Raw genomic sequence first — 27,813 nt, 5'->3', positions numbered from 1 at the left:
TGAACATTGGTATACAATGATCTGTTCAAGTTCCTGCTTTCAGTTTCTTTGGGTATATGACTAGAAGCAGGTGGCTAGATCTTATGGCAAGTCTACGTTTAATTTTTTCGAGGAACTGCCATACTGTTTCCCACAGCAGTTGTCCCGTTGTATGTTTCCTCAGGCAAGGCACAGGGTTCCTGTTTCTCCACATCTTCACCAATATGTTACGTTGCTTTCTGTTTCTTTGATAATAGCCATCCTTTTGGTTAGGAAGTCGTATCTCATCGTGGTTTTAATTTGCATTTCCCTGAGGACTAACAACATTGAACATCTTTTCATGTGCCTATTGGCCATGTGCATATCTTCTTTCTTGGAGAAATGTCTATGCAAGTCCTTTGCCCATTTTTGAATTGTTTCAGGGTTTTTTTGGTTGTTATTTTTGGGTTGTCTTATCCTTGTTTTTTGAGACTTGGAGTCTGAAGTGTTTGTATGTCATTTGCATCCTGGTGTGTTTTTAAATATGTGAGGTAAGTTATTCCTTTCTATGCTTGGATGGCCCCATCATTTGTTTTAGGAGACCATCCCTGGCCTGTGCCTCTGGTTGTCTGTTAGCAGCTGTTCCTCCTTGCCTCTGGAGGTAACAGGCTCCCAACCATGTTTTCTGCAACAGCCACCCTCCACCCCCATCTCCCTTTGTCCCTGTGCTGAGCTGTGGGGTAGACAGCAATAATAGAGCCCGGGCCATCCCTTTCCAGGAAGGAAATTGGAAACTAGGTATCCAGGGTACTCTTTACAGCCTCGCTTTGGCCTCCAGCCCTTCTCATCCCAGCCCTATCATCACCCTGACCACAATGCCATAACAGCTCTCAAGAGGTCTGTGGTCTGGAACAGCAAAAAGGTAAGTGGGATTTGCAACGCCACAGACACGTTCATCCAGACACTCATGCAAGGCACAAATGAGTGCAGAAACGGTGAGGGATCACACACACACGCGCACACACACACACATGCACACACGCACACGTACATGCACATGCGCATACATGCACATGCACGCACACGCACATACATGCGCGCACACATACACACCTACATGCACCCGCACACACACGCACACACACATAGGTTGTATGGTTTCTAAGCGTGCGCAGCATGACTCCTCTGATCTTCTTTCACAGTGGAAACTCTCCTCCTCCTGTATAAAGCTAAACCCCCATCAGTGTTCCAGATGCAGTTTTCTTTCTGTCTCTTCAGGCAGCTCTGTCTGTCACTGTGTCCTGTAACTCCTCTCACTCTTGTGTCTTCAGCCTCTCTCTCTTTCCCCTTAGCGATGCTAGTCAGCAAATAACCATGCCCTGCTCGTTCCCACCTGCAAAGACATTGTCGTCGCCCTCCCTCAACTCCCATTTCTCGTTTCATTTCACTCTCTCTTCGGGGCCAAACTCCTTAAGAGAAGAGTTTATTGTCTGCTGACCTCACACTGAGTCCTCACCCCATTGTGATCTGACCTCGCCTCTCTGGCTACTGATAGCCCTCTTATCAGGGTCATCTACCCACAGCGAACCACACTGAGCAAATCCGAGTCTTGCGCAAACCCTGTGGCGTTCAGATGCCAGTGGACCACTCACCCCTCCTCAGCACATGCCTAGTGCCACGTACGCCTCCTACTGTGCCTGCTTCTCTTCTGTCCATCCCTTAAACATGTTTGGTCCACAGGGCTCTCTGTTTTCCTCACCACCTGGGACGTTCCAGCTGCCTCCGTAGATGGTATTGACACACACACATTCATGGATCCCGACTCCTTACCTTCACTTTAGATCTGTCTCCTGAGCTCCAGGCATGAACAGCTTGGATGCCTATCTATTAGACAACTCTACCTGGATATTTTACAGACACCTGGGACTCAGCATGTCCCAAACTGCACAGCTTTTCTTCCTCACCAAACCCACTGCTCCACCAGTGTTTCCAGCCAAAAAAGTAGGCAAAATTGCCTAAGCTCAAATCCTAGGTGTCATCCTCAACACACCTGTCTCGACTCTCATACGCAGTTAATCTCAAGTCTCATAGATTCTATAAAACATCTCCCTTGAAAAAGAATAACTTTTGAGTAGATGATACACCACATGGTGCAAAATTCAAAGAGCACACAAGATATACAGAGAAAAAAGCATTCCTACCTCTGTTCCAGCCCCTCATGTATTCTCGCCAGGCACTCTCACAAACAAAAGTTTGTTATCTATCCTTCCAAAAATACTCTATGCATATCTGAGCATACCTATGTATATAGTCCTCTGAAAACACATATAATATAGTACAATGTATTAGAAAAACACTTCTTGCTTTTTTCATTTACTATGCTTTGAAGACTGTTTCCTTTGTCTCTACCTCTCCAGACCCTATTGCTATTCTTCCAAAACGGGCCCCCATCGTGTCCCACCTTAAGTCCAGGAGTGGGGTCCTCCCTGTGCTGTCTGCATGCAGTCTTGGTTTTCTCCAATCTATCAGTCACACTAGAGCCACATTGATCTTTGTAAGATGCAACTCCTGCCTCAACCTGTGATCTACTGGAAGCCCTTCCATGAGCTGACATCTGGCAACCTCTCCTGGCCTTCTGTTTCACCAAGATGAATTTTTCATTCCTCCTCTCTTTTCCTTCCTTTTGGCCTTCACAGTTTCTGGACCTTTCTACCTCTCTGCACCATCCTCCCTTCCATCTTTGTAACTTCTATTCATCCTATTAGTCTTAGCTTAACAATTGTATATTGTGTTTGTGTGTGTTTTGGGGGGTGGGGGGCCCTGACCCATAGGCGAGGTTGGAGTCTCCCTCTTCTGTTTCCAGGCCACCTATAATTTCTTCTTATTATACACCCTGCACTTTACTGTACTTACTTGTTTAAATGTCTGTTTTCCTTAACAGACTGTAAGCTCTACAAAGGAGAATGTGATGTCCATCTCATTCATCTTTGTGTTCCCAGCGCTTGGCGTGATTCCTGGTACAATGTAGTGGGTAATAAATATTCATTAACCGAATCTATGAATGATTGACCTGTTTTTATTCTAATTCTCCTACTGGACATATTTCAGACTTTTTTCCATTTGTCCAAGGTGGTTAAAAAAAATTACCAGCCTTTGTGTAGGGTTGTAATAATTACAGACATAATAGGGGTGGAAACACATTGCAAAGGATAAAAAGCAACGCAAACATCAGTATTGTTGGGAAATTTTCTCAGCTTGTATATACTTCTGTGTGTGCAACAGACAGAAAGAGAGACAGAGAAAAAGAGAAAGCGAGTAGGGGGAGAGGAGAGCTTGTGGAATATTATGAAGAAGGAAAAAAAGAGGGAACGATCCCAGCAGCAAAGCTCTGAGGCAAAGCTCACGAAACCGGCACGTGGTACCCGCTGAAAGAAGCACTCAAGGCAGCCTACAAGATTCTACATCTGCCCGCAGGAGCCCAAGTGAGAAATGAAAAAAAGACACCCAGGCATTGCTGTGCAGCACGACAGATGCAGTAAGTGAACTGGGCGCTGAAGTGTTAAAGAAGCTGATAGATGTTTTTGTCCCAGTGACTACAGGGTGGCTGCCACGCTCACTGATGGGGCTGCAGAGACTGGGACACGCCAACGGAGAAACAGAAATACTGCGGTTCCTGCGTCTGGAAGTCTTCAGGTACCCCCCACGCTTACCATTCTCCCCTGTCTCCCCCTTCCCTGGTTTCTTCAGAATAGAGAAGCAGAACATTCTGGTTCCCATGCACCTCACCAGCCAGAGGCAAGAAGCTGATGAGAGGTTGTGTTCTTACAGGTATCTCTGGACTTTAAAAATGTGTCGCCTCCCAGCTATTTGCAAAGCGCTTGATTGACAAGGTTCTGAGTTCTGGGGACAGTGGTGGTACAGCCTCTGGAGAAAAGCTCTACCTGCAGCCAAGGGAAGGAAGGGTGCTGGCTGGAGAAAGGCCAGCTGAGGTCTGGGGCGCCGCAGCTGAGGGAGGGAGAGAGGCTGAGTGGAGGCCGGGAGCCTCTGTGGGCCCCGTGAGCACAGACGGGGCGGCACATGGGGGCTGGCAAGGCCCCTCCAGCAGCCGAGATCACTCGATGAAAATGGAGAAAGTGCCTTGACTTTGATGTAGGAGCCAGGATCTTTGACTTCTCTGGGTTGGGCCCACCTGTTTCTTAAGGCTAATGAGAAAAAGATGAGAAATATGCCAGGAAAGAAACTACTTTGACACACAGAGTGGTGTCACACCGACAGGGAGGTTGGATCCAAGGGCCCCTCTCTCCGCCCTGGGAGGGCAGCCAGGCGGGAGCCACCTGGGTGGGGCTGGACACACCTGGTTCCCATTGCCTGCATTGCTGCTTTGTCGCTCGTGGCATTGAGGAGGTGACAGTTAATGGCCACGGGGCCGGAGCGGGGACTGTGCCAGGCCAGGCTGCAAGCAGGGGGTCCCCGCTCACCTGTGCCGTAGCAAGCGTCTGTGGGAGGGGTCCGCTGTGTGAGCACAGGTGCTAGTGGGTTGCTTTGCTTCCTTTGGCGGGTGGCTTGCCGGACTCCTTCCCGATCAAGCTGTGGAGTCGACTGAGCGGGGCTGGCACAAGTTTCCAGCAGACACCGTCACTGCCACCCTCCCCACTGCCACCACCTCCGAATTCATGGGCCAGGGGCTGCCTTGGGTGCTGGGCTAATGTGAGGGCCACTCCACTGCCCTCTGCCAACTTCTTCATCCCCAGGAGCAGCCCCACTGGACAGCCAGGGCCCTTCGGGGGTGATGGGTACAGGTCAAAACCCAGTGTCTGGTGTCTGCTCTGTGATGGGATTAGCTGATGACTCCTGACTTGTCTACCTGCTGTGATTGTGATCATCAAACAGCAGCACACACAGGAAGGCACGTGAGCTGCCAGCGTTTCAGTGACGGAAAGGGTCGTGATTCAATACCTTCACCTTCTCCTACTTCTCCTCTTTCAGGCCTTCGCCACTCATCTCTCTCCGGGCCAGGCCTTCAGATTCAGAGATAAGAAGGTAAGGGAGACAGACAGATATATCAGACTCTGGCTCCATGAAGGTCACTGACCTCTGACCCAGGCCTTGGAGACTGTCTCCTGCCCCTGGGTCAGAGCATGTTACCCCACATGGCTGGCTAGTCTCTTCTCCCAGGGATTCTCAGGCCCCAGCCCGCCCCAGCCTCACAGGTCTAGAGGAAACAGCTGCCAATTGTTCCTCCTTTGTCTGGAAGCCTCCACTTTTCATCTCCTCTCTCCCTCTGCGGGTAACCTGGTAGGCAAGAAGGGGACGGCTCCCAGGCCCCATGGCTTTGGGCGTCCGTCAGTGATCACGCCCCACCCCACCCCGGAGTCCCAGGCCAGCCAGGAGTGGGGGCTGAGGACCAGCAGCTGGGATGGAGAGAGTGCAGGCACGGGGCCTCCCTTCATCCCGACTGCTGGTCCCTGCCCCCCTCCCACAGGCCCATTACCCTTTCAGGGGCAGAAGCCATGCTCTCTGTGTGTGTGTGGCTGGGGATTGATGTACACCACCCCCGTACACGTGGTCCCCTGCCACCTTCCCCTGTTCCTCTGTCACCTCTGGGCCCCTCCCTTGCACACTGAGCCCTACCTTAGCCTTTGGGGCCTAGGAAAGGACAGGCACCCACCAAATATCGGGTTGGCCAAAAAGTTCGTTTGGGTTTCCTGTAAGGTGTAAGGTGTTATGGAAGAACCCGAACGAACTTTTGGGCCAAACCAATAGCTTGCAATTTCCTTGGCACAGATCACTCTCCATACAACACAGTGCGCCGTGTTCTCTGTGCCAGGTTCTGGGATGGGGAGAGAGAAGAACACGGTGTGATTTAGCCTCTTCCTCTGAGGCTGTGCAAGTAGGAAGCGGAAGACAGCCCGGTCAAGGGACAGTTTTAATTCGGTGCAGTTTTTTTTTGTAGGAAGGCCATGAAGAGTGGAAGATGGGCTGGGACTCACCTGGTAGCTGAGGACGGGTGCCGAGGGAAGAAAAGGGAGAACGTGACACTGGAGTTGAGCTTCAGGGGATGAGCTAGAGTTTACGAACCAGATTATTAACGTGTGGCATTCTCCTGAACTGGGGCAGGATTGACATAGTTACAGAGCTGGCGTCAGGGAAACGCCATAGACCCTGATTGCTCCCTACTTAGTTCGTCGGGGAACAAGGGAGTTTGACTTAAACAGTCTCTCTCTCTCTGTCTTTTTTTTTTAGTATATTTATTTATTTATGTATTTGGCCACACCCCGTGGCACGTGGGATCTTAGTTCCCCGACCAAGGACTAAACCCGTGCCCCCTGCAGTGGAAGTGCGGAGTCTTAACCACTGGACCACCAGGGAAGTCCCAATGTAAACAGCCTCTTGGGAGGGAGAGGGGGTGAGGTCCATGGGATGAATGATACAGTGACCCCCCTGTGCGGGGTAACAGGCAGAGTTTGGCTGGGTTCTGGGATTTGGCCACAGGAGGGTAAGCTGGTCACCTAAAGGGCTCCAAGGGACAAAAACAGCAGCAGAAGAGAAGAATGAGGGGATAGGAACAGAGGCTATTACTGTGCATTTGCCACGGGCCAGGCACCTGCCTCACCTGTGTCCCGTAATAAGCCTGCACGTTAGCTGTTGTTATTCTTTCACAGACAGTGACTAAAGCCCAGAGAGGGTGAGTTCCTTGCCGAAGGTCAAGTGTATATGACTGCTCATTTCGTAGATGGGAAACGGAGACTCAGAGCGGGGGGACCTTAACTGTACAAGATCACTCAACTAGTAATGAGCAGAGTTTGAATCCAGAGGTATCTGGCTCCAAGGCCTGTGCTCCTTCCACCATGAGATTCAGGGCCCAGAGACAAGAGAGCTCTGACATCTGAAAGTTATTTCCTGGATGTGTTCAATTTCAAACACTCCCGCCCAAGCAAAGATGATAAAACAAATGACTTCATTCATAAGACCCTGTTCGGTTTATAGAATTTTTAATGTTCATTCTCTTCTTTAATCCTAACAACAACCCTACAGAATAAATTCTGCAGCAGGATTGTTATCTGCATTTTACAGGCAAGCAGGCTGATTCTCAGAGAGATTCTATGATTGAGGTCACAGAGCTCACCAGGGCAGAGCAGGACAACAACCCATGGCTTCTGGGCTCCTGGAGAGACCTAGCCCCATGATGGTTCCCTTGCCCATCTGTATGAGACAGATGGACAAATCTAGACCTAGTGGGTAGAGGGCTACCCTCTGCACCAAGTCTGCAGCAAGAAGAACTGCAGGGACGTCTTAGCTTGATATTACAGGCGCTCATGTACCTCTGACAGTAAACATTTTAGTACATCCATCTGTCACCTTCGATGACGGGCACGACCTTGGCCGCAGAATCACACACCGGCACCTCCAACGTAGACTCCAGTGGACAGCCCAGGGTTCTGAGGTTTCCTGCACTCTGGCCCGTGCACAAAGATTTTAGGCCTAGCTCCAACTGCATACCGGTTTCTGGACTTCCCTGTAGCTTGGGGACACGTCAAAGTCAGCTCTTGGAGTTGGGAGTCAGCATGTCCTGGAGAAGGGGGAGGGGTCAGGGAAGGGAGCCAGTGGCCTGAGAACTGCCCCTAGGGCAGGGCCTGTGGATGCTGGACTGATCCCTCCTGGCCTGTGAGCCGATCTTATCAGGAGCTCACTGCATACCCTGCCAGGGCCCCCATGCAGGTCCCAGTGCACCTGTGCTGAAGCAGAGCCCGCGGCCACACCCCACGTGCACGGGGGTCTTACACCCGGGAGGGCACCAGGTCCCGGAAGCCTAGGCAGTGGGGCAGGGGAGTGAGGGAAGGTGCAGAATGGCTAAGGTCGCTTCCTCTATTTCCTTGTGCTTGTCATTGCCGTGGCTGACCAGGGACCTGCCTACGTAGGGCCAGAATTGCGCAGGAGCCACCCATCTGGAGAACGTAGCATTCGGCTTCTGTCCCTCCGTTGTTCCCAGCCCGGACGCCACCTCATGGCCCCCTGGTCTGGCCTCTCTCCCCTCTTCTCAGCCTCCCACCGACGCCGCCCCCCTCAGGTATCTGCCTTAGGATCTGCCCGGCCCCTCGAGCCCCAGCCTGGCGCTGCCCCGCAGTCCAAGGGGAGACCCACCCCCTCTGCCGGCTGCCTCTCCATCGAGGGCTGAGGAGGAGGCGGAGAGCTCCCCTCAGGTCAGGTCTGCCTCTTGGGCGGGGTCTTTAGGCAGTGGCCCCCAGCGCACCCCCCACCCCTGTGCCGCTCTGACCCCGCTCCCCGACTCTCAGACCCAGCGCGCCTGCCTGCTCCCACTGTCCTCCCCACCTTCAGCTACTGCCGCTGCTTGTATAACAGGTCTGGCATTTCGCTTGGTTTTTATGACAGACGTGGTGGAGTGTTTGGGTGAGTGCTTGGGCTAAATAAATAGAATCTGGGCATTCCTATCATCACCCCGTTTGCTGTTTCACTGAGTTTGTTTGCGGGGGGAGAGAAAGAGACTAAAAAGTGCAGGTGGGGACAAACTGGGGGGAGATGGCCAATAAAACGCTGCCCCTGCAGGGCTGCTAGAAAGGCTACGGTTTGCACACCTGGTTTTGGAAGAGGGTTTTCCTTTGGGCTCGGGGTTTTTTAGTTGTTGTTGTTTTGTCTTGTTTTTGAATTTTTGTTGGAGTAAAGCTGATTTACACTGTTGTGTTCGTTTCTGCTGTACAGTAAATTGAATCAGTTATACATATACATCTATCCACTCTTTTTTAGATTCTTTTCCCATATAGGTCATTACAGACTGTTGAGTGGAGTTCCCTGTGCTGTACAGTAGGTCCTTATTAGTTATCTATTTCATGTATAGTACTGTGTATATGTCAATGCCAATCTCCCATGGGCTTGGATTTTTAATAGCAGTGATCCGATTCGAGATAATGGCCAGATCCTGTCTCTTGAACGCCAAACCGTTGCTGTTTCCCTGAGGCTTAGTGGCCTCAAGACTCCCTTCCCACACGCCCCGAGCCCAGTGTCCAGGGACATTGCCCAGAGCGGAGTGGAGTCGAGGGGAGAGCCAGCCACACTTGCCTGGTCAGGAGGACCGCACACCTGGTCCCCAGCCCCAGCTCTGGCTGGCTGTCCGGAGCCCTGGGGGTCCCCATGGCGGGGGAGCTTTGCCCTCTCCCTGCTCGGGACCACAGAGTCCTGCCACGTGTAAGGCTAGAGGATGATCAGAAGCCATGTGTGCCCGTGTTCTCCCTCCCTTCCCTCTCTCCTCTCTGCTCGGTGGAGCATCTGCCCCTGTGATTCAAAGTCAGACAGATCTCACCTGAGAGATAAGAGCCCTTCCTGATAAGGGGTCCCTTCGGGCCTCCATCCTCTCTGCATGTGGAAGCTGAGGGGGGCCGCCTGGGGGAGCAGGGAGTGTTGAAAGGAACAGGAAAGCTTAAGAACTTAAATAGTCCTTATTTTTGCAGATCAGGACACTAAAAGGTGATGGGGCCGAGGTCCCACGGTGATTTCTGGCGAAAATGGAGCTGGGACGCAGCTGTTCTGATTACGTATCAGTTGCTCCCTCTGTGCCTCTTCCAGAAGCCAGGCTCCCTTGGGCATATTTGGAAAGTCCTTTGGGAGCTGTGCACGCTTCAGCAGCCGCGTTCCTGGTTGACTTCCGGGTCTGCAAGCAGAGTGCCTCTGATCAGGTAAGGTGGGGAAAAACAGATGGAGGGAGACGGCAGAGCAGAGGTGTCTGGCTGTGGAAGGGGGAGGCCCTGGGGTCTGAGCAGGAAGAGAGGGAGGAAGAAGAGGCTCTAGGAAGCCTGGCCAGCAGGACCAGAGGCTCTGCCCTGGGAAGGCTCTGGACACCCTTCTGCACCCTGCCGTGTCTCCAGAGGGGCTACGCTGGGACTACGAGTCCTGACCCCAGCCTGCAGAGACCTGGAGAGAGAGTTAGGGTCGGGTCAGAGCTCCGCGGGGCTCCCTCTAAAGTGTCAAGCCTCTCACAAACCAGGGGAGCCAGTACCTGCTTCTCCCCAAACCAGCTCCCACCCCCTTCCCTGTCACCTCCTGGGTGGGTGATTTAGGAAACAAGAATCATTGAGGGGTGGGAGGAGGTTGGAAACCAAGTGAGAGCTCTCAAGGCTGATCAGTCTTCCTGCAGAGGTGGGGTGGGAGGGGGAGAACTGACCGGCAGTGAAGAGACATAGACTGGGGGAGGGGAGGATGCTCACATCCATACAGCCATCTGTGCCCTTTTGGCACCTTGTGCAACGGGGTAAAGGTCTAGGAGGGCCAATGCCTATGAATTTTAAAATCTACAGACAATTATGAGGATGCTAGGAAACAGACACATATGCAAACACAAACGACCCTTCTCAAACATTGCTATGACATATTGATTCAGTTGACATAAAACATGCCCCACGGAAACATGTGTCAAATAATGTGCACATACATATCTGGGGAGGCAGGACTAGCTGCGAGGCCTTCCCCAGCTCTCTTCAAGAAAGCGGAGAGTCAGCAGCTGCTACACAACGTCCCCCACGGTGTGAGCGGCTCAGGGATGAGGATGGAGAGGTTGTAAGAAAGGGGGGCAAAGGGATGGAGCTACAGTTAGCCGTTGGAATGAAAAGAGGGGATCAGGGGCTAAGGTCACGTAGCGGGGAAAAGTGCACGAGGCCCCTGCCCCAATTCAGACCTCCGGACCTGTGCAGGCCGAGGTGACCGTGTGTGCACGTGGAACCCCATGTGACTCATGTTTCTTCAGAATCACAGGATGTTTGAGTTGAAAAGGACCTTGGAGGGTTTTTAGCACAAACTACCATCCAGGCGGCCAGAAATCCAGCTCTAGAGCCCGGCTTACCTGGCTCCCGGGAATTTAGACACCCAAGCAGAACACCATCCTGGCTGAGCCCCTGGGCGGAGCTTGTGATGTGTGTGTGTGTGTGTGTTCACCCGCTGACCTATCATCTGCTACCGTGCAGGCTTTATGAGCTGGTACACAAGGTGGGTGGGTGGCACACAAGGGCTCGTGAACCCAGTGACTGGAACAAACTCCAGGCTGACTGAGAGGTGGCTTTAACCTCACTGCCCCAGCCTGGCTCCATCCTTGCAGCCTCTTGGCCTGCCCAGCCAGTGCTGCACTTGACAACCCAGCTAAGGAGAGACCCCGCAAGAGGACGCAGGGAGCAGGGATGGGGTAACACAGTAAGCCGGACAGAGAAACAAACACAGGGGCGGAGGTCAAGAGAAAGAAACCCAGGGTTCCACAGAGAGACCACTCAGAGTCATGGCCACAGACACACACACACCCCATAGCATACACACACATGCACACACACATGCACACACACCCCACACTTGCCATCACAGAGACCAAGGGAGCAGATACAGTTGCAGAGAGACAGAAGCAGTGAGAGAGGAACACCAGAGGGAAGCACAGAAAGACATGGAACAAACCCAGAGGGACAAACCCAGGAAAAAATCATATGTAAACGCTTTTGGGCCCTAAATCAGTTGTTCTCAAGGGAGAGTACTTTGCTCCCTGGGGGACCTCAGGCAATGCCTAAAGCCACTTTTGATGGTCACGGCTGAGCGGAGGGGCAGGGGTGCTGGTGAGTGGCGGCTAAACATCCTCCAATGTGCAGGACCGCCCCACGCTACAGAATTACTTGTTCCAAAATATCAGTCTGGGGACTTCCCTGGTGGTCCAGTGGTTAAGACTCCTCGCTCCCAATGCAGGGGGCCCGGGTTCAATCCCTGGTCGGGGAACTAGATCCCGTGTGCCGCAACGAAGACCCCACGTGCCACAAGTAAGACCTGGCACAGCCAAATAAACAAGCGAACAAACAAATAGATATTAAAAACAAACAAGCTCTATCAGCTGTGCCCCGGTGGAGGAACCATGCCCCCAGGAGAGAACTCAGCATCCGGCAGCTCCGATGCTCCCAAGCGGGGCTGGGCTGCAGCCCTCCACACCTATTTTGAGTCTGTTTTCGATTTCCCATCTGCCCTGGTGACCCTGCAAAGGTAGCACCAGGTGGAGAGAGGTGAGAAAGGAAAGGAAAGTTGGCAGTGGCTGCCGGGTCCTCCTGGAGGTCCCCTCCCCACCATGACGAATACCTCAGCGCCTTATCCTGAATGGGGGTCTTTGCCTGGAGCCCAGCAGGACAGAGAAGGTGGGTGGGTCGGCAGGCAGACACACACTGGCTTAATGGGCACAAAGGTCCTGGGTTCAAGGTTTGGGTTCCAGTGTCTTCCCCCACCCCAGCCCGAACCCACTGACCCCCGGGTGGGTGGGGAAAGCAGCTAATCGAAGGCACTGTTTGCTCAGGCTCTGTGGCCTGGGCTTGGGCCCAACAGCAGGAACAGAAGTGCTGCTATCCCTTTAGATTTGAGGGTGGCCCTCCTCCCCCCGCCCACAGAGACACCCCACCCCTGCACCTAAGCTTCCCCTCCCCCCTCCACACAGTGCACGGGGTGCACACACAGGCACAGACCGCACACACACACGCGCACACTCCTTGCTGTACCCTCCAGCTCTCTGAATCAGAGACGGGTAGGAAAAAACAGGCTCTGAAGCCTGCGAGTGACCCACACATACCTGTCACTCTACAGGCCCAGGCCATCGGGTCCCTGGCTCGCGCGTGGGCTGGGCAGAAGCCAGGGCCTCCGTTCCTTTCCAGGGGGAAGAGGGATCTTAGGGCTCCCAGCTTGCTCTCATCAGAGTCCTGTGCTGTGGGACCAGGATGGGCTGTGCTTCCCGTCATCACTCTTCAGTGTGACTGTGCAGGTCCCTTCTTTCTGGAACGCTCTTTGCCAGTTGGGATGAGGGAATGTGGTAGGGCAGAAAGATGGGGGTTTGGGCGTCAGGGAAATGGGCTGAATCTGGCCTTTGCTACAATTGGTTCTATGACCTTGGGTGATTTCCTTTACCCCTGCGAGCTTCGTTTTTTTTCTTCCATTGGTAAAATGCTGATAATAATACCTGCCTCACAGGTTCGATGTGAGTTGACGTGGGAAGACTTAGTGAAGGGTCCGGCAGGAAGTACTGGGTGAATAAATGCTGTCTCCACTGGAGGTTGCCAGAGAAAACATTTGCAATATTTGGGGCATATTTATACTAAAAAGTTCTTTGTTGTTTATCTGAAATTCAAATTGAATTGAGTGTCCTGTATGGTACTTATATGTCGTGTTGGGGACGGTCTCTAGAATTCCGGAGTAGGGGTCCGCGAACTGTGTCCAGGAGGCCACATCCTGCCCACAGCGTCATTTTTTGCCCTAGTTGTGAGCTCAGAATGGATTTTACGTCTTTTAAGGGCTATAAAAACAAACAAAGAGGAATGTGTGCCAGATTCTGTATGTCTGTATGCAGCCTGCAAGGCCTAGACTATTTACTGTCTGGCCCTTTACAGGACAAGTTGGTGAGGGGCGTGAGAGTTTTCAGTATTTATGTCCCTATTCTGGGCCAGGCGAGAGATTAAGCAAAGCTACGTCTCCAGGACGGGAGGCCCAAAAGACCCTGTGAGGAAGGTGTGTTCACTGGGGACCGCGGGCCCCTCAAACCCGGTGCCCTGCCTGATTACCCCCCTGTCCGCCCTCACTGACTCGAGTCTCTCAGGCTAGACTGACCTGTCCAGGCCTATCTACAAAAGGTCACCGGGTGTCCCAAAGTCCAAGGAGACCTCTCCATTCTCTCAGAAGGCCTCCCCTCCCTCCACTGGCTGGGGGCAGGGGGAGTGACCCGGCTGGAGAGGGAGTTTACCCAGGCCCCTCTCAGCAGGCAGACCTGCTGGCCTGTCTCTTTAAATCTCAGGTAATTTGGGAGGAGTGAGGGAGTGTCTTCAGGGCTTCTGCTGCTCCCAGGAGAGCTCCTGCCAGAGGAGAAGCCCCAGTGGCGGGAGTCCCAGCTCGGCCAAGTGTAACAAACTCGGAGGCCTCTGTGTCCGGCTGGTGCACCTGGGAGGCCCTAGACGGGACCTCTAGGGGACAAGGCGGGCCGGCCCTAGGGGCTGCTGAGGTGGCCCCAGGGCTGAGTCCAGGCGGGGTCTGGCCTTGGCCCCAGGCCCCCCAAGGAGCCGGCCCTACACTCCATGGGGTTGCCGCTGCCCAGGGAGAAGGGGCACATTCTCTGCCTGTGGAGAAAGTTCCGTAGGTGGTTCCAGAGACAGGAGTCATGGGCTCAGAGGCGAGACGAGCAGAACATGCTGCAGCAGAAGAGGTGAGCCTCAAGGGGATCCTCCTACACCCCCAGGCGGGTCCCTCACACACCCCCCCCAATCACTCTTCTCCTCTTCCCCCCGGCCCCAAGCCCTTTTGGGCATCTCTGTCTGGGCAGACTTCCTCCAGGCCTGACTCCTTGGGAGCATTTGGTCTCAGGGGTCTTGGCCTGTGGGGCCAGCGCCCCAGGACACCAGGTGGAAGGGGAGGGGGCTGGCATGGGTGACCCAGGTGTTTGCTGTCTTTAAGATCCAATCAATTAGGGAAGCCTCTTGTGAGTACTTCCCGGAAGGCCAGGCACCTTGCTGGGCCCGGGAAGGATTATGGCATCATAGACCTGCAGCCTGGAGGTGCTTTATATCTCTACCCCCTGCCCCTAGAACAGTCTCTCGGACAGAAACACATAGCACGTATATGTACACATGTGGGAATGAATGAATGAACGAATGGAGCAGAGAGGGAACTGCAGGCACTGGTAACCACAAAAGAAGACAAAATTTGCTAATCATCATTCCTGTGCACTTATTGCATCAGCCGTTGACCCAGGCCCTTCTCTGGGTCAGACTCTTGGGGCAGGTAGAGGGGGGTTGGTATGGAGACAACAAAGCTGGAACCCAGCCCTGAAATTTATTACCCTCTGCTAAGGGAGAGAGGCATGGGTAATGGGCCCAAATTCCAGATGTGCTTGGAACTCACTGTCAAATGCAGGTTGAGGAATTTGAGAGGCTCTAGAGTTTGAGCCCGAAGCAAATCTCACTTGTTGCTTCCAGCCCCTGGAAACTGCCCTGAACTCATCTGATGCTCCTCCCCTCTCCATGGCAGCTTAGAGTTGGGAACTGGAGAGGAGGGGCAGGGAGAAAGCTCGAGGCCATGCCAGTGTGTGGTTTCTTCTGCAGAGTCTCTGTGATCTCCCCACCCAGGGGCTGGCAGGCTAGAAGGAAGTCCTCCTCTTGGGACTTTCCTGGGCCCCTGAGAAGGCAGATATTATGTCTATTCAAAGGGGAAGGTCCAAAGTGTTTGTGTCTGAGAGTCTTTCTCCACCTCCGAGTGCAGGGGTCTGCCTGAGCCTGTCGGGGAGGCTGGCGGCTATCTGGAGGCCCTGCGGTTTCCTTTCTTTTGCTCAAGGATTCAGGGTTGGAGATGTGCTCCTTTTTTGAGTTTTGGCTTCCCAGCTCTCACACCAGCTGCCCACCTCTCTCCCCCCAGGCCTGGGAGAGTGGGGGCTGAGCACATGTTTGGCGGATGACGTCTTGAGGCAACAGGATGTATTGTTGTCAGAGACGGGGCCATCACTGGTTCCATTCATCCCTTTCCCACTCTCGGGACCTCGGGGCCTGGGGGAGCCCGGCGGGAGCCCAGAAAGGCCTGGGGGCTTGGAAGTGGTGGCAGAGGCTCCCTGTGTGCCTATGTGTGGCGAGGACAGAGTGAAAGACCCGGGCCGGAGCCCGCGGCTGCTTTCCTTGTCTTTTCTGCCCCTGTTCCTTAGGGACTTCTGGTGGGCTTTCCTCTGGCAGGCCTGGGCTAGGAAGGCCTGATGTCACCTGGGCTAGGAAGGCCTGATTCTCCCCCCTTCTTGATCTCCCCCGTCTTGATTCCACAGTTTTTTGACCCCCGCCTCTTCCCGGACACCAGGATCCTGGGATATTGATTCCCCTCTGGGTGGATACTCCCCAGAAGGACCTGAAAGTGCCGGGAAGGGGAGAGTCCAAGGCTGTGCCATCAACCAGCTTAAGGGAAGATTTGTGGGCAGCTAGACACACGTGAGCTGACCATGTGAGTGAGGACAGCATGGCCAGGTGAGAAGGGCCTGTTACTATCCCCCCACCCCCTGGGAATGAGGCAGACCCAGAGTGAGCAGAGGGGGCTCTGGGTGGGCTTGGGGGTGGAGCATGGTCCAGCGAGAAGGGAGCCATCCAGGTCTCTCCAGGAATATGGGGGACCCAGCATCCCTCTTTCTCTTCTTGGGTCTTCGTCGCCGCTCCCTCTGCCTAAATGGATATTGTTGGGATCCAAGTTGAACCGTCACTTTCTCTCATTTCCTCTGCATCATCTCTCTCAGCTTTGCATCTTATTTCCTGAGACGCAATGTACTAGACACGGAGCGTAAAACTCTCCGCTAGGTTTGCAGAAATGAACATGACACATTCTCTGCTCTCAAGAAGCTCACGTTCTCATGGGCAAAACGCACCAGTAGGTATCGACTTGGGTTAAAAGTGAGCTTAGCGAGTGTTCTCAGAAGGCTGTGAACAAGCCTCATGGGCCCCTTGAGGAGGACAGTGCAGGCTCTGATTTTGGTTGGTGTTGGGTGTGCTGAGCAGCTTCCAGGGTCTGTCTGCCTAACCTGACCCTCCCCCGACCCCCTCGCTGGCATGGTCACCCTCCCGCTAGTTGGCAAAAGGCAGGGAACACTGGGGGTTCTTTTCTGTTTAGATAGATCCCTGTATTAATATCTGTGAACTGGCGTGTCTGTCAAAGGTAAGTGCTGGGACCCTGCAGCACGTGAGGACTCGGCCTCAGGAACGCTCCCTGAAGGAGCGTGCATCTACCACATGCAGGATGCGGTTCTGGCAACTAGAAAGGCGGCCAAATCTGGAATTAACCACTTTTCCGAGCTTTGGCTTCTTCATCCCATCGCCCAGAACCTGAGCTGGAGGGAGGTCGCCCCAAGGGGCCAGGGCGCGTCTCCTCCCCACTCAGGGCTGCTCTTTGCTTCACCTGTGGTCACTGCACCGGCTGCTCCCCCAACCTCACCCCCACCGCCAGAAAAATTGGGAAGAGCCATAAAACTAGAAGAACCGCATAATTGAGTGGTGAGAGCCTGAGGCTAGGTTCTCAGCCAAGCATTCTGCCTTAAACTCTGTCTGATCTTCTGGCAAGGATTTGGCTTGGCTGCCTCGGTTTCCTTTGCGGAAAAATGAGAGAATGATTCAGCCTGTGTCATGGGGCTGAAAAGAGCAAACGTGATAGTAAGTGAGATGCTGTTTTGGAAGCTAAAAAGCACATTTAACCCATGGGACTGTTGTGATGAAAAAGGACATAAGGGGGCTTCCCTGGTGGCACAGTGGTTGAAAGTCCGCCTGCTGATGCAGGGGACACGGGTTCGTGCCCCGGTCCGGGAAGATCCCACATGCTGCGGAGCGGCTGGGCCTGTGAGCCATGGCCGCTGAGCCTGCGCGGCCGGAGCCTGTGCTCTGCAGTGGGAGAGGCCCACGTACCGCCAAAAAAAAAAAAAAAAAAAAAAAAAAGACATAAGGAAAGTCAAAAGGCAAGTCCCAGTGATGGCAGGACTTAGAGGGGTTGTGAGCTTCCTCCTGTCAGAGCCGGATCCACCCAGGGAACCAGAGTCAGGGCTTCTAGATGGTGTGGCCCTCCCCTGCCCAGCTGGCACGCTCCTCCAGGAGGGGCTGGTGGAGAAACCAGTGGGACCCACACGTGTGGCTCCCGTGCCCCCCGTACCTGCTCTGACCCGTCTTTGGATCCTGATTAACAGAGAGAATAGGGACAGAGAAATGGCCGTTGGGAGTCCCAGCGCTGCCTCTGACTTGTTTGGACAAATCACCTCAGGACTTCAGGCTTCTTTCTCCATCGATTACATGAACAGATTAGACTAAGTTTCTAGGGACTTTCTAGCTCTAAAATTCAGATTTGAATTCTTCTCTAGACACTCTTTGATCCTGCCTTGTTTCCCAGCAACCAAATATAAAACTTCATGCGTGCCTACGGCACCCACGTGTGCAGGTCCACGTGTGAGTGCACACACAGATGTGCGTGTATGTATCCACAAGAATGGAGGCAGAGGGGACGGGCTGAGGGGACGGGAGAAAAGGCGAGTGACAGATCCTTGGGGCCCAGAGGGAGCCCTGAGGGAAGATCAATGACGTATTTACTCTAGAGAAAGTGTGCTAGGTTTATGCCAGAAATCCTATAGTGGCATTTCTACTAGTCCATGAGTGAACCATACCGTTCAATATTATAATTGTCAAGCAAACTAAGACATTCTAAATTCCAGAAACACCTTTCATATCGTTGTAATTTCAGATCTCTTTTATTAAGTCTTTTATTAAATACTTAATCAGTGGGTGCTTGAAAGGCTTCACCTTTTTTTTCTTAGTTGAGTATTTAATGATTTGTAAGAAAACACAGAGGGAATTCCTTACTCTATTTAATGTGAAAAATACTTTCCTAAGAAGATTATGAATAATTATACCTCAAGGTCAGGGTTTCTCTACCTTGGCACTTTTGACATGTTGGGCAGATAATTCTCTGTTACAGGAGGCTGCCTTGTGTAAGAATCTTAGCAGCACCCCTGCCCTCTGCCCGCTAGATGCCAGTAGCACCCCTTCCTGCAGTCATGACAACCAAAAATGTCTCCAGACATTGCCCAGTTCCTTGGGAGGCGGGAGGGGATCACCGCTGGTTAAGGACCACTGCTCTAAATCACTGTAAGTAAGAGATTCTGGTAGTAATGTTAAGCATTCTTGATTCTACTAAATAAAGTGAACTCTCCCCTGGGAGGGAGGGAGTATAATTTAACCATTAAAATCAGAAGACATTTTGGCAATATCGTCTCTTCTTCCTGCGGTAGGGAGGTGTCTGGTGAAGATGTGTAGATTTTGCTCCAGATCTAAACGTCTGTGCTGGGTTGCTTTGGAAGAAGCTAATTTCCCAGGCGCAAGAATCTTTGGATGCGTCTGCTCTTGTGCCTTTTTTATGGGGCACAAGGGTAGGCAGGTGGTTGGAGGGGGGCGGGATCTGCCTTATTGCCAAGAATGAGAGCAAGGGCTTTCTCGGCTGCCCCCTTGTGGCCCTGTGATGCTATTGCAAGTCATGCCTCTGCCTGCTTCCCTGGGAACCATTCAGACAGACACTGCCCTCCGTTTTTGCTGGATTCTGGAGTTTGCCACCCGAAGGAGGCCAGGTCTCCATAAACCTGATTGGGGTTTCCAGATAAAATACAAGACAGAGTTGAATTTGAATTTCAGATAAACAACAAATAAGTTGTTAGTATATGTGTGTCCCACATACTGCATGAGACATACTTATATTAAAAACTTATTTTCTGTGTATCTAAAATTCAACTCTAACCAAGCATCCTCGTGTTTTTACTTGGTAAATCTGGCCAGCCCCATTCGAACAATACCTCCCTTCTCTTCCCAGGCCAGTAGGGCAGTCAGCAGAGGCCAGAAACAGAACACATATGGACTGGAGGTTTGTGAGAGACATTTATGGGCATCAGAGATGTGTCAGGACCAAGAGGGACATCTTTGGGGCTGCCACTGACTAGCCTCCCCCCTCATGTCTTAGGAAGCAGGGAGGAGACTCTGCACTTGGGTCCGAAGCCCCCTTGGACTTATTTCTAGCTTTGCCATTAACCTTCAGTCAAAATGGGGCACAAAACTAGAAGCTAATTGGAGGGGGGCAGAGAAAGTTTACAAAGATGAGAAAGTGGCTGCTTTCTGACCTCAAGGGCCCCTAGTGTAGAGGAAGAGACAGATGCTTATCACAGAACACAGTGAAAATGCTAAAAAGGAAAGTAAGGCCAGAGGAGAGGGTGGAAAACTTCCTGCTGTGTGGTGTGTGTGTGTGTGTGTGTGTGTGTGTGTGTTGGGGAATACTGCTTGCTTTACAACATCTATAAAGGGGGGCTTTGGGCAAATTGTTGGGAAAGGTAGTGGTGATGGGGGTGGGGGTGGTGGAAGGTGTAACAAACTTGTTTTGCAGCTGTGTGCGCATACCAAGCATACTATTTTTTACTTAGATTATACGTTTGCCTAAGATTGGCTTAGGGGGTGGCCTGATGGAGATACTAAGGAAGGGCAGTAAAGCCAATCCACCTTCTGGCATTGCTACAATTCACTCCTTCTACTACTGGCAATGAGTGTCTGCCATACGCTGGGCATATTCCCAGGCATCGCGAGCACAGAATAGAGAGTGATTACGGCAGGGGGCGGGCGGTGGGGGGGGGGGTCGCGGATTAGAGTCCAGGTGGAAGGAGAGTTGAGTTACAGCACAGGAATGGGGAGGATGGTGTGCCCTGGGGTGGTGAGGCTGAAATGCTGGGTGGAGGGCCAAAGAGAGGAAGAGAGCATGGAAAAGGAGTTGCACAAAGGCTGTAGAGGATTTCTGAGTTTCTTCTCCTGGGTGTTTAAGGACCCATCAAGACTTTTGTGAACCGTGGTTGCATTTGCCCTTTAGAGAGAGTATCTTGGCAGCATCCAGAAGAATGGATTGAGGTAAATAGGGGTGTAGGGAAAGAGAATATTTTGCTAATCCTGGCCTAGAGAATGAGGACGTGGATGAATGAGCATCACAGGAATGAGAAGGCAGGGACTCAACGGAGGGAGATGTTGAACTGACAGGTGGCTGCCTCCGTGGCCTGATGCGGGGAGCTGGGGTCACAGCATTCAGGGAGACGGACGTGTCGTGCTCTCTCCTCCTCTCCTGAGCACCCACTCACCCCCCCAGCTCGTGGAGTCAATTTCCTGCTACTATGGGTTCTTTGGTGTATGAGCTCCTGTTCACATAACTGGCCATCTATGGATAAATGGTGTTATTTCATTCACTCCCATAGAAAGACCAAGTGGTTCTGGGCCAGGAGAGAAAATTAAATAAACGGGACCCCGTGTGTCTTAGTTGGGCTAAGTTTTGATACTACAAAAGGTTTTTTAGTTCGTTGTAGGTGTAAGACTGGAAAGTCAAAGAAGATGATGCTTTGCCTAAAACAAGTGAGAAGCAGATAGGAAGCAGGGAGAGACTGTAATCGGATGTAGGGGCCAGAAGGAAAAAAAGGACCCACGGTTGCTTCTCGATTGACCCCCAGATATGCTGTTGTAGGAAGGAAAGTGCCGGAGTCAAAGGGCTTTGCCGAGGTCTAAAGCGGCGAGAAAGACACAACAGGAGGAACATCTGCCGGCGTCTACATGTCAGCCGCCTCCGCAAACACAAGGAAGGCATTCCTTGTACCCTTAGTCCATGAAAGCAAAGCTTATCTTGGAGAGTGATCTCAAGACTTTGAGTGAAGCTGAAACAGGGTTCCTCCAGAGGTCAATAGGTCAGGAGGTGAATGAGTATTTTAACTGGAACTCCTCCCTCTATACCCCAGGTGCACAGGTCACACACACACACACCCTGGTCACGGCACCCAGGGGAAAGGAAAGCAGTTCCTGACCTTCTCCCACGCAAGCTAAAAGGGGGAAAAGTTGCTTTGGGTTAACTAACGGGTCAGAGAAAGAGAGACCAGGCAGCGCTCCCCCCCCCCCCCAACGGCCCCACCTCTCTGGATGAGGACCCGTGGAATTCGTTGCCACTGGGGGGTATGACGGACCTTGCTCCACAAGCGGACACGCTCCCCTCCCTTGTAGGATCTGGGAGTCTCCTCTCCTCACGGCTGCCAAAGAGAACGATGTCCAGGCTCTCGGCAAGCTGCTCAAATATGAAGCCTGCGACGTCCACCAGAAAGGTAAGCCCTGTGCACGCAGCTCGCCCTCCACCAGCCTCCTGCCAGTACAGCCCCAGGACCTTCCGCTGTGGGCCCCCAAATCTCTCCAGTCCCCATTCCCCTGCTCCAGCAAAGCCATGTGACTCTCTCTGTCAACGTCAGGAGCCCTGGGGGAGACGGCGCTGCACGTGGCGGCCCTCTATGACCACCTGGAGGCCGCCATCGTGCTGATGGAGGCCGCCCCGGAGCTGGTCGACGAGCCCATTACCTCTGAGCTGTATGAGGGTGAGAGGCCAAGGGGCTCAGGATGGAGGGAGGAGCGACCAGCTCAGTGTTTCAGGGCAGTCCTGGCGGTGGATCATTTGGGGAAACCAAGAGGGAACGTGAGCCCCCCTCCTCTTTATCCCCCTCTCCATGTCCCTTCTACCTGAGCATCCTCACTGCAGCTCATTCGAGCACCAACCCCTGAAATGGAAAGGCCTAGAGTGGGAAGAGGCAGGCAGCAGCTGGATCCCCTGGGAACCCTGCCAGGCTCAGCAAACCCCGACCCCATCCTCCCCGCGAGAGGCTGCCCTGGTCTTCAGAGGACCCTGTGGAGACATGGGAGGGACCCCCTGCAGGATCCTGGTGACAGACCCCATGACAAGAGCTCTCTTGTCCAGGTCAGACGGCACTGCACATGGCCGTCATGAACCAGAACGTGAACTTGGTGAAAGCCCTGCTTGCCCGCGAGGCCAACGTGTCTGCAAGAGTTACAGGCTCCAATTTCCGCCCCGGTCCCCACAACCTCTTCTACTTTGGTGAGAGCCAGGGCCAGGGCTGGGAGGGTGGGGAGGGGGCCAAGAGCAAAGGGAGGGCAGGCTGAGGGGGCTCCATGCGGGGGGAAGCTGGGAGGGCCGCCCTCCTAAGGCTGAAGGCCAGAGCCCACCCTCGACGCAGGGCACTCTGCACCGTCCCCGCCTCTGGTTCTGCTGACAAGTGTCCCCAGGCCCAGAGCTGAGATGTGGGGAGGGAGAGGCAGTCCCCTGGAGAGACTGCCCATGCCAGCCTGCACCCTCAAGCCACGGGTCCCTCTGCATCCCCAGGGGAGCACCCTCTGTCCTTTGCGGCCTGCATGGGCAGCGAGGAGATCGTGAGGCTGCTCATCGAGCACGGCGCTGACATCCGGGCCCAGGACTCCCTGGGTGAGAGCCGGGCTGGAGGGGGAGCTGGGTTGCAGAGGAGGGGCCGGGACAGCCCTCAGGTCCACCCGGGGGTTGGGGGGGAGGTCACGGGGAGCATCAGGGACTCTAGTCCCAGTGGCCACGTGACAGCCCGTGTCCTCCCCCAGGAAACACAGTGTTGCACATCCTCGTCCTCCAGCCCAACAAAACCTTTGCCTGCCAGATGTACAACCTGCTGCTGTCCTACGATGGGCGCGGGGACCACCTGCAGTCCCTGGACCTCGTGCCCAATCACCAGGGCCTCACCCCCTTCAAGCTGGCTGGAGTGGAGGGTAACACCACGGTGAGGGACCCTCCCCCAATCCCACCGTGTCCTTCTCCTGACCTTCATCTTACGTTTCTGGCCCTTTGAGGAAATAGATGTCACCAGTTATCCCCGATGCTGAGGTCCCGTTTTCAGCTTCAATTGGAATTTCTTTCACAGCCCCTGTCTCTCTTTCTTGCCCACTTTCTCTCCCCTGAGTTGTTGGGGACTTACAGGGTCTAGATCCCACCCTGGAGTGGTGTGAAATGCCCACGTCCTCTTGTCCTTTCAGCCCACAAGCAGCAGCCCTGCATCCTCTCACCTCTTGTTTCCAAGCTCTAGAGGGAGTTACGGGGGAAGAGGGTGAACTTGGAGGCTGGCGTGAAGATGGGTTCTTTTGCCCGCAAGGCTGTGGTCTTTGAGTGCACAGCGAGCACCCTTTCCAGGGCGCTGTGATCTGGGCAGGCTTCCCAGCCGCACCCTGTGACAGTCCCCTTTGCTTGCTTCTCTGCACGCACCTGCCCTCCACCCCCAACCTTAGATGTTCCAAAACCTGATGCAAAAACGGAAGCACATCCAGTGGACGTACGGGCCACTGACCTCCACTCTCTACGACCTCACGGACATCGACTCCTCGGGGGAGGAGCAATCCCTGCTGGAGCTTATCGTCACCTCCAAGAAGCGGGAGGTACGGGGTATGGGGGGCGGTGTGTGGTCTTCAGGGTAGGGAGCAGCGGGGGAGGGGAGTCGGGGTCTCCGAGCTGCTTGCCCTCCTCTTATTCTGCTGCAGGCTCGCCAGATCCTGGACCAGACGCCGGTGAAGGAGCTGGTGAACCTCAAGTGGAAGAGATACGGGCGGCCATACTTCTGTATGCTGGCCGCCACCTACCTGCTGTACATGGTCTGCTTTACCACGTGCTGTGTCTACCGCCCCCTCGATCCCAGGACCCACAACCAAACTAGGCCCCGGGACAACACCCTCCTACAGCAGAAGCTACTTCAGGTGACACCCTAGGAGCAGCAGAACTTCGGGTGGGATCCAGCTCTCTGCCCTTTCTTAGACGTGAATCACGTTCCCGTCTTACCACCCACGTTTCTCCCTCGCTCAAGCCTCAAACACACAGGCACAAATTCAAAATACATGCACACAGAAACATAGCGATGCTCTAAGAGCAGAGTTTGAGGGCGCCAAACTTAACAGGTTAAAAAGAACCTGACTGGTTTGTGACCCTAGACAAGGGACGCTGACTTGTACCCAGGGGCAGGCAGGGAAGCCCCGAGTCCTCTGACCATGTCTCTCCCCTCAGGAGGCCTATGTGACCCCCGAGGATCACCTCCGACTGGTGGGAGAGCTGGTGTCCGTCTTTGGAGCTGTGATCATTCTGCTCATAGAGGTGTGGTGTGGTCGGGATCTGGGGGTGAGGTTGTCTGCCGCGGGGATCCAGCCCGAGCCTCAGTCTACAAGGGCCTTTGTGTCTTCCTGGCCTCTCTCCAGATTCCAGACATCTTCCGCGTGGGGGTCACTCGCTTCTTTGGACAGACCATCCTTGGAGGACCCTTCCACGTCCTCTTGTGAGCCTCCTTTCTCTCACCCCCATCCCTTTCCTCACCGAGGCTCTAGTTTTACTCCCCGGATCCCTGACCTCTGGAGAACGCCAGTTCCAGAGGCCCCCCTCTGGTATGTGTGTGACCCTGTGTATCGAGCTTACAGAGGTTGAACCTGAGTGTGTGGGCACCATTTCCATCACCCCCTTGCTCTTGGACCCCCAGGATCATCCCAGTCTCCCTCTCATCACCCCCTCCCTGCTCTCCCCCCAGCATCACCTATGCCTGCACGGTGCTGGTGACCATGGCGATGAGGCTTTCCAACACCAACGGGGAGGTGGTGCCTATGTCCTTCGCCCTGGTGCTGGGCTGGTGCAACGTCATGTACTTCGCCCGAGGATTCCAGATGCTGGGCCCCTTCACCGTCATGATCCAGAAGGTCCGTGCCGCCTCCCAAGCTTTCTAGAGAAAGGTCCTAGGGTAGGGGCTGCAAACATTTCTGTAAAGGGTCAGATAACAGAGGTCTCAGGCTTGGAGAGCCACATCTAGTCTGTTTGATTTTCTTCTCCTTTTTTCTCTTCCTCCTTTTAAATTTTTTTCAATCCTTTAAACATGTAAAAGTCTTGTTCAAGGGCCAACCGAACCTGACCAAGTAGATTTGGCCAGCAGGCCAGTTTGCCAACCCTATGCGAGAGGGGTGGAGCTGTTAAGACTTCTCAGGGTTAGACCTCTTAGAGGCTGGAAGGGGCATTTGCTCCAGGGATTGATGTGGCGCTGTCCTCCCCTCCCTCCCCTCCGTCTAGATGATTTTTGGCGATCTGATGCGATTCTGCTGGCTGATGGCCGTGGTCATCCTGGGCTTTGCCTCAGGTACATCGTCTGAGATGGGGGCCCTGGGCTGGAGGAAACTAGATAGCACAGGATACCTCTGGATAAACGTGGCGGCGGGGGGGGAGGTGGGAAGACAGGCAGAGGTAAGAGGCCGCCGTAGGCTCTAAGGATGGGCTGTCCCTCGGGAGCGTTAGGGGGCGGTGGCTCTTGGGGTCAGGAGGGTGAGCCCCTGATGGGACTGAAAGAACCCAAAGCGCAGAGTGAAGCAGGGCTGGGATGGTGGTGTGGGAGAGGAAGGAAAACAGCACTGAAATGGGCAGCAAAGAGCTGGCTGTGGTTTATTCACATATAACTCTCACCCCCTGGGGCGGAGCAGCCTTCTTTATCATCTTCCAGACAGAGGACCCTAACGAGCTGGGCCATTTCAACAATTACCCCATGGCGCTGTTCAGCACCTTCGAGCTGTTCCTCACCATCATCGACGGCCCTGCCAACTACGACGTGGACCTGCCCTTCATGTACAGCATCGCCTACGCTGCCTTCGCCATCATCGCCGCTCTGCTCATGCTCAACCTCCTCATCGCTATGATGGGGGACACTCACTGGCGCGTGGCCCACGAGCGGGACGAGCTCTGGAGGGCCCAGGTGAGCGCCCCCTGGTGGCTGGGAGGGTTAGTGCAAGTCATTCCCTTCCTGCCAAGGACGGGGCCAAACTCAAGAGGCCGGATATTTTGACCCCAACATAGGTTTGGACGGTTAGCGCACAGTACAAAAGATTATGCAAAGTGTACAGAACTGGATTAGCAATACGACTGAGCAATACTGGAATAGCTGAAAAGAATTCCTCACGGTTTTCTCAAAAAGCCAAATCTGTCTTTTCTAGAATCAACAAGAAATGACGCTTAGTAGTGGCTAGAACAGCATTCAGTAAATTTTGTTACTGAATAAAAAAGCTGGAGTATCACATCTTTCTGGCAATATTTAAGTCTTCCAAATGTGACCCAGAAAAATTGGACCTGTTAAAAGTAATGCCACACCAACTCCCTGTATAGCAGAAACTATCTTCCGTCAGATAATTGTGATGGGGACAAAAGAACGAATTGGATCAAATCATTTCAAAATACAAAATAATTTATCAACAAAAATAATTCCAGCAAAATAAATGGAAATCCCTCAAATTGGATGGCATCTAACTGTGTTGTGTAGAAAATGGAGTTAAAAAAACCCTTAGCTGGCTAAACAGGGTTTGCTGATGAAAATATTTTTTTCCATGCGAATGTATTGATATGAGATTTCTCTGCAGGATGTCTGTGTTTCTAAGTGGCCTTTACATCTGGAGGGTCAAAATATTCTGTAGCCCTGCGGACCCTTTCTCTTTGCTCTCCCCTCCTTCCTGTCTCCTTGGAGCAAGGTCTCCCCACCTGCTACAGGACCAGCCTGGCCTGGATGGCAGGTCACGGGTGAAGTGCTGTAGGGCTCAAGGCCCATCCACTCTCTCCCGCAGAAGAGGGCTGACAAAAGCTGACACTGCCATCCCCACCTCAGGGGTGTTGTCACCTCTGGGAAACCATGAGTTTCCCAGATGTTGCTCAGCTGTCGTCCCTCTGCCTGGCGTCCTCTCCTCTCCTCTCCTGGTCCGCACCCAGCCTCTGATTTCATCTTCTTCTGGCCCCACACGCAGGTCGTGGCCACCACAGTGATGCTGGAAAAGAAGCTGCCTCGCTGCCTGTGGCCTCGCTCCGGGATCTGCGGGCGCAAGTTCGGGCTGGGGGACCGTTGGTTCCTGCGGTGAGTGACAGCGGGGGCTGGCGTCCCTCTGCTCAACCTCCTGCCCCCAGGGGCCCTGTGCAGGCCTGTGTGCTCCCTAGGCTTCAGGCCTCGCTGGGAGAAGGGGGCCTGCTAGGTTCCTGGGCCCTGAAAGCATCCCCAGAGCTGCTGGACTCGGCTCTGTGCTGCTTCCCAAGGCCTGGCAACCCCTGTGCCCACTTGGGCTGCAGATGAGGGAAAAGGGCACCAGCAGTAGGGTTGGGCGGGGCCAGGAGACAAGGTCCAAGGTCAGCCTCTCCATCAACTCTTCCTTCCCCCCAGGGTGGAAGACAGACAGAATCTCAACCGGCAGCACGTCCGGGGCTACGCGCAAGCCTTCTGCAACCCAGGCTCCGAAGATGACACGGAAGGACGGTGGCTGGGCGGCCCCTTCGCCACCCACCTGTCCCTTCCTGTCCCCTCGGTGTCTCGAAGTACTTCCCGCGGCAGCGTGAACTGGGAGAGGCTGAGGGAAGCGACCCGGAGGAGAGAGCGGAGGAGGACGGTGGACAGGGCTCTGGAGGACGGGGAGGGTTGGGAGTACCAGATCTGAGTGCCTCCGC

General features: G+C 53.8%; 1 protein-coding gene across 1 annotated transcript; it reads left to right on the top strand.

The window, feature by feature from the left end:
- The first annotated feature begins 13,933 nt into the window (after positions 1-13,933).
- Positions 13,934-27,803, top strand: TRPV6 (transient receptor potential cation channel subfamily V member 6). The gene is made up of 15 exons (XM_060108126.1): positions 13,934-14,164; positions 21,525-21,622; positions 21,764-21,886; positions 22,264-22,401; positions 22,687-22,785; positions 22,932-23,107; positions 23,610-23,756; positions 23,859-24,071; positions 24,376-24,462; positions 24,564-24,640; positions 24,887-25,052; positions 25,417-25,483; positions 25,821-26,089; positions 27,126-27,232; positions 27,533-27,803. The coding sequence occupies exons 1-15, from the start codon at positions 14,037-14,039 to the stop codon at positions 27,801-27,803; spliced, it is 2,166 nt and encodes a 721-aa protein (XP_059964109.1). The 5' UTR covers positions 13,934-14,036.
- The last annotated feature ends 10 nt before the right edge of the window (positions 27,804-27,813 follow it).

The sequence above is a fragment of the Mesoplodon densirostris genome, chromosome 9 (assembly GCF_025265405.1).
Source record: "Mesoplodon densirostris isolate mMesDen1 chromosome 9, mMesDen1 primary haplotype, whole genome shotgun sequence".
Classification (NCBI taxonomy): Eukaryota; Metazoa; Chordata; class Mammalia; order Artiodactyla; family Ziphiidae; genus Mesoplodon; species Mesoplodon densirostris.
This window is presented reverse-complemented; position numbering and strand designations above follow the sequence as displayed.

Excerpts from the sequence above, each read along its gene's own strand:
- TRPV6 (XM_060108126.1), top strand. The coding sequence starts at position 14,037 with ATGGGGTTGCCGCTGCCCAGGGAGAAGGGGCACATTCTCTGCCTGTGG. Across the intron at positions 24,463-24,563 it reads TGATCATTCTGCTCATAGAG|ATTCCAGACATCTTCCGCGT; the intron begins GTGTGGTGTGGT and ends GCCTCTCTCCAG. Across the intron at positions 24,641-24,886 it reads GGACCCTTCCACGTCCTCTT|CATCACCTATGCCTGCACGG; the intron begins GTGAGCCTCCTT and ends CTCTCCCCCCAG.